The following is a 6000-nucleotide window of genomic DNA, read 5'->3' on the forward strand; positions in this document are numbered from 1 at the left end:
ACCTTTCGAAACAGCGCGTTCCTTGGGTCTACCGGTCGTCTCTACAATAGACTTTTTGAGTCCTCTACTCTACTGTACTGGCGACACAGGATATTCGAAATGGCACATGAAAAAATGGAGCTCCATCTTTTCTGCGCTTTTCTGAGAAATAAGTTGTGCAATTCCCCTTTAAGAACTGTCAGGGGTGGGGGAGTCTACTGTGAAGTTCAATAATAAGATTTTGCACTCAACTTAATTTGCTCCGGTTTTCAAAAGTGCCTGATTACTGTGGCATGGAAGGCTAGAAATTTTGACTGACCATACATTTTCAACATACAAAAACTCTACTCGCCCTCATTGCGGCTCTTTACGAGCATTGTCTGAGAGGCTTGCATGCAACTAGACTGGACGCGCTTTGGGACGAATCCTGCAGAAGTTTACTCTGCCACTGTTCACCATTCTCTGGGTGAAGGGCTTAAGAAATTGCTAGGCACTCCTTTAAATGGTTTGCAGATCTGTGCTCCATATTAGGAGGATTTTGGGGCAATTAATACTGAGTTCAAATATCTGTAAGTGACAAATGTACCATAGTTATAAATTCTCTCGTGGCATCACAAACGTCCAAGTGTCGAAGTGTATTGCACTAGGATCGACCTCTAACAAGAAGGACCGAGAAACCAAAAAGCGCTCACAAGGGACGATTGCCCAGCCTATCTAACTTAACGGTACAGCACATTTACATAACTATTTCTATTAACTAACGAATATAGTTGCTGTACGTAGCCAGCGTAGTGATTTGTAGCGATAATGCCAAGCGCCAAGTGATCACTTACAACAACAGCTCAAAAACCAACAACAATTGGAATACTGGCAAGACTGCAATAACTTCCGTTTTCTCCAGTTTTATTCCTCTTATTTTCGTAACCGACAATGAAGACATCTCCGCAGTGCATTGCAACAACAATAATAAGAAAAAACAGCTTCAAACGCCTGCCTGCTTAGCCAAGACGCAGGCGTGTTGGTAGCTGTTGGATTTCCAGATTTTGATGAAATGAAACTTCGTTTTCGCTTTCTTCACTATTTTATTTAATTAAAAGATCAAAAAATGGTTGTCAGATTTCACCCTAGCACGTTCTATTTCTCAGCTGCGCTGCCAACAACGGCCATAACCTAAACAGTGTTGTCAACACCACTATAGTCAAAACTGCGTTGCCAACACCTCCTTTTTTTTAGTATATTTATCGGATAAGTTTTTCTCAAGTTGGTTTAAAACGGTCTACTGGCTTACGAATACGCTGCGGTCGTACATAAGGTTGCACTGATGTGGTTTGGTTTCCAGTCCCCATGCTTTGCATATCATTATCGCGTGACTGCCCATTGTTAGTTGTTCCAATCTCAGATTGTGATGGTAATGGTACCTGTTCCAACTGTTCCAACGCCTCGTTTGGATTATTAGCTGGTGTAGGATTATAGTTTAAAACATGCTGTGGTGCGATTTCATATAATTGAAACGCTTCCGCCAGTCTTTTGTCATTGCATACAGCTTCGTTTTCCATTACTGATGAGCTTCCTTCAAAACATTTTCGCATGTGATTCGCGTGACATCGAATAATCTTACCATTCTGCAATCGTATGTTGTACAAAACTTTCCCCATGCGTCCAGCTACCGTTCCTTTCATCCATTTGAAACTGTCTTTGCTTTTGTGAACGCTTATAAAAACAACGTCTTGGATCTCGTAATGCTTTTGCTTAGCACCGTGCTTTCTATTAAACTGATTTTTCATTTTAAGTTGTTTATCGCTATAAATTGCAGGTTCAGTAGAAAAAGTTGGCTTAAGCAAATCGAGTTTTAGTCGTATCTGTCTTCCGAGTAACACTTCGGCCGGTGATTTGTTTTCTTCGTTCTGCTTATTTGGTGTGGATCTGTAAACTTGTAAAAATACTATAAGATTTTGTGCAGATACCCCCTCCCCGTTCAACTTTTTTAGTGCCCGTTTGAAAGTATCCACAAACCTCTCAGCTTGACCGTTGGACATGGGATGGTAAGGACTGCTGCGAATGTGTTGAATGCCGTGCTCTGCTACAAATTGCTGGAATTGGTGACTGGTAAATTGAGTGCCATTATCAGATACTATTGTTTTCGGCAATCCAAATCTAGCAAAAATTTCATTCAAACTAAAAATCGTTAGCGCTGTTGTAATGGATTTTGTTCGAATTACTTCTGGCCATTTTGAATACGCGTCGATAACTACAAGATAATAATACGAATCAATTGGACCAGCATAATCAATATGAAGTCGCTCCCATGGTCCGGAAGGCTTTGGCCAGGGATGTAAAGTCGTCTTCGTTGGCATTTTGGCCGCTGCGGTGCAGTTCGGACAGGTTTTGACCATATTTTCAATGTCAGCGTCGATGTTCGACCAATACACGTAGTTGCGCGCAATGGCTTTAGTATACTGTATTCCTGGATGACCACGATGAATTTCTTTAAGTATACGCCTTTGGAAAATTGTTGGTATTATAATTCGTCGACCGAACATTAAACAACCTTCGACTATATTTATGCTGTCTTTCCGGTTAAAGTACGGCTTGTAGTCAATATTGTCACATTTGATTGGCCACCCTTCAGTTATATATCTAACAATATTTGAAAGTATAAGGTCCTTCGCTGTTTCGTATCTGACCATTTTACTTGTAATCGGCAGCTTGTTAATCGATTCATCTAAAATTTGCTTTATTTCAGATTCAAATTCAATTGCTGCAATAACATAATCTTCTGACGGGTTGAGTGTATTGCTTATCAAGCGTGACAAAACGTCAGCGTAACCAAAACTATTTGTTGATACAAATTTTAATTCGAAATCGTATGCAAGCAATTTAACTGCCCATCGCTGAAGTCTATTTGCTTGGTGTGCACTGATTCCCGCCTTATTACCGAATATGGCAAGTAGAGGCTTGTGATCAGTTTGTAGTTTAAATTTTCGACCAAAAATCATTCTGTGAAATTTTGTAACTGCAAAAATAATTGCCAGTGCTTCTTTCTCTATTTGGCTGTAATGTTTTTCTGCTGGCGTAAGCGATCTTGATGCATGACAAATCGCTTTCAATGAGCCGTCTTCAAATTCATGGAAAATACAAGCTCCGAGACCATAGTTAGATGCATCGGCTGCCACTATTATACCTTTTGTTGGGTCATAGTGTGTTAGTAGAAGCTTTGATGATAAAATATCTTTTAGGCTATCAAAACATGTTTGCTGAACGTTTGTCCAATGCCACGTTTTATTCTTTTGTAGCAGCTCGTCTAAGGGACCTCGAAAATCTCGCATGTGGTTAATAAATTTCCCATAAAAATTTATCGCACCCAAAAATGATCTTAGTTCTGATTGATTAGTCGGTTCTGGCATATATTTGATTGCATCAATGTGCTTTGGATCTGGACTAATGCCGTCTTTATTGAGAACGTACCCTAAGTAGGCCATTTCGTGATAAGAAAATTTACATTTGTCTACTTTTAATTTGAAACCGTATTGCTGTATACGAAGTAAGACTTCGCGCAAATTTGCGTCGTGGTCTGCTTGGTTCTTACCCGAAACAAAAATATCGTCGATGTATGCCGCCGTGTTGTTTAAACCTGCAAGCATTTGGTCCATTATCTGTTGGAAAATTGCTGGAAATGTCTTAACGCCGAATACCATGCGATTATATCTGAATAGACCCATATGGGTGTTTATTGTGAGAAGCTCTTTGGAAGAATCGTCAACTTCTACTTGGAGAAATGCGTCAGATAAATCGATGTGACTGAAAACTGTGGCATTGTTAAGTTTAGCGAAAATGTCTTCAGGTAGAGGCAGAGGATATTGATAAGTTTCCAAAGCATCGTTTAGACCTGTCGAAAAGTCAGCGCATAGGCGTATGCTGCCATTTGGCTTTTTTTATTACCACAATTGGCGCAGCCCAATTTGAGTAATTAACTGGAGAAATTACGTTTAGATCTTGCAGTCTTTGTAATTCTGCTTCAACCAGGTGTTGAATTGCGTAAGCTACGACTCGCTTCGGACGGAAAACAGGTTGACAGTTAGCCTTTACAACTAAATGCGCTTTAGTTTTATTACAGAGGCCTAGTTGTTTGTCGAAAAGTGCTGGATAAAAATCTTTAAGTAGTGATTTATCGAAAGTTTTTTGTATTGGAACGATACTTGCCTGTTTTTTTGACGAAATATGATTACAAATAGTACTGAGAGGCATATCCTCGAGTTGAAATGCAGATATCCAATCCAAACCAAACACATTAAGATTGATTGTAGTGACAAAACACGTCAGGAGTTTTGTTATTCCGTTCAGCTCCACTTTGGTCACAAATTGTGTGTACAGGGGTAACTCACCAGTTGCACTTCTCGCAGAATGCGTAACTTCCTTGGTGTTTGCCAAACCTAATTTCTTGAAATTAGCTTTCGAAATTATTGTGATGTCGGACGCTGTATCAAACTGGAGTTTGACTTCCACGTTGTTGATTTTCACATTCACATATTTACGTTGCGACATTGTTGTGATACTGTTTGCTTGGTATATACTGTTCGTTCGAAAATGTTGTGTGTTTGTTCTCCCTTTGTTGTAACCTTTATTTTGACCCTTGTTGCAGGTGCTTTGTTTTGCTGTCGATCTTGATTTTATTTTGCAATATCCTTCTTTGTGTCCCATTTTGTGACATTTCTCACAGCTATGATTTTTGTAAGTGCAATCACGTACGTAGTGCATGGCTCCACAAAACCAACAAGGTGTTTTCGGCTTCTTTAATTTTTGCTCATTCGCAATCAATTTGTTTACCTGCGATTCGTAATTTTTCTTTTCTACTAGTGCTGTGTCCAATTTTAAATTTATTATTCGTTGACATTCTCTTGATAGTGCGTCAAGATTAATTTTGTCGGCTTCTGTGTCCAATTTAGTTAACATTCGGGTTCTTATATCGAAGTCTGATTCGTCTTTAAGTCCCATTACGAATATTAAGCATTTGAATTGATCCAACGTTATGTTACTTAGTTTGAAACTTTCACACTGTTTATTTACCTCCGCTGCGTATGTGCTAAAATCCATGTGTGATGATTTTTTCATTTGAAGGCAGTTGTATCTCATACTGAACTGAGATTTTTGATTTCCAAATAATTGCTTTAATTTGTCTACAGTACAGGCGAAGTCAAATTCTCTTGAGTGTTTAGGTAAGATATAGTCAACGTATTTGCTGTGGACACTAGTGCTTAGTTTTCTTAATAGGAGTCTGACCTTTGCTGCTTCATCGAGCTTATTGGCATCTACCAAGAACAAATCTTCGTAGCGAGCGTACCACGTTTCAAAAGTGAGGTTAAGTTCAGGGTCGTAAACGAATTCAGTGATGCTGGACGCTAGCGTATCCATTGTTCGCTCTGGTTGCAAATCTACTTTTGGACCATCGAATGTGTCACCAGATCTCGATGAAATGAGCTGTGCTATAAGAGCTTGCATAGCAGCGCTATCTTGCTCCCTTTGTCTTTGCATTTCGTTTAAAAATGCTTGCATTTGGTCTGGATTCATTTTAACCTTTTTTTCGTTTATCCTCGTCGCCACTGTTGGATTTCCAGATTTTGATGAAATGAAACTTCGTTTTCGCTTTCTTCACTATTTTATTTAATTAAAAGATCAAAAAATGGTTGTCAGATTTCACCCTAGCACGTTCTATTTCTCAGCTGCGCTGCCAACAACGGCCATAACCTAAACAGTGTTGTCAACACCACTATAGTCAAAACTGCGTTGCCAACAGTAGCAAAAACGGTTAGCTGGCCAGCCTAGCGAGCAATGATGTGTGTGGCAGCACTGTTGCAATTAGAAAAATTGCTAGTTATTACAAAGTGAGCACTAAGAGTCGGGTTTTTTTGTTTTTTTTTTTTTTTTGCTTTTCATTCAACCGACTAACTGCAGACTGCAGGCAGTTTTAGTTGTTGTTGCTAACGTTGGCACTGCTGTTGTTATTTATGTCACGAATTTGTCTAA

The 6000-nt window shown here is 39.3% G+C and overlaps 1 protein-coding gene across 1 annotated transcript in view; it reads right to left on the minus strand.

The window, feature by feature from the left end:
• Window positions 1-4521, minus strand: part of LOC129238404 (uncharacterized protein K02A2.6-like) — a 40278-nt gene extending 35757 nt beyond the window's left edge. Inside the window, exons 1-2 of the mRNA XM_054873428.1 lie at window positions 4362-4521; window positions 1268-3865 (exon numbers count right to left, since the gene is read on the minus strand). Of these exons, the coding sequence (XP_054729403.1) occupies window positions 1268-3865; window positions 4362-4521 (2758 nt within the window). The remainder of the gene's footprint in view (window positions 1-1267; window positions 3866-4361) is intronic.
• Between the last annotated feature and the right edge of the window lie 1479 nt (window positions 4522-6000).

This window comes from Anastrepha obliqua, chromosome 2 (assembly GCF_027943255.1).
Source record: "Anastrepha obliqua isolate idAnaObli1 chromosome 2, idAnaObli1_1.0, whole genome shotgun sequence".
NCBI classification, from domain to species: Eukaryota; Metazoa; Arthropoda; class Insecta; order Diptera; family Tephritidae; genus Anastrepha; species Anastrepha obliqua.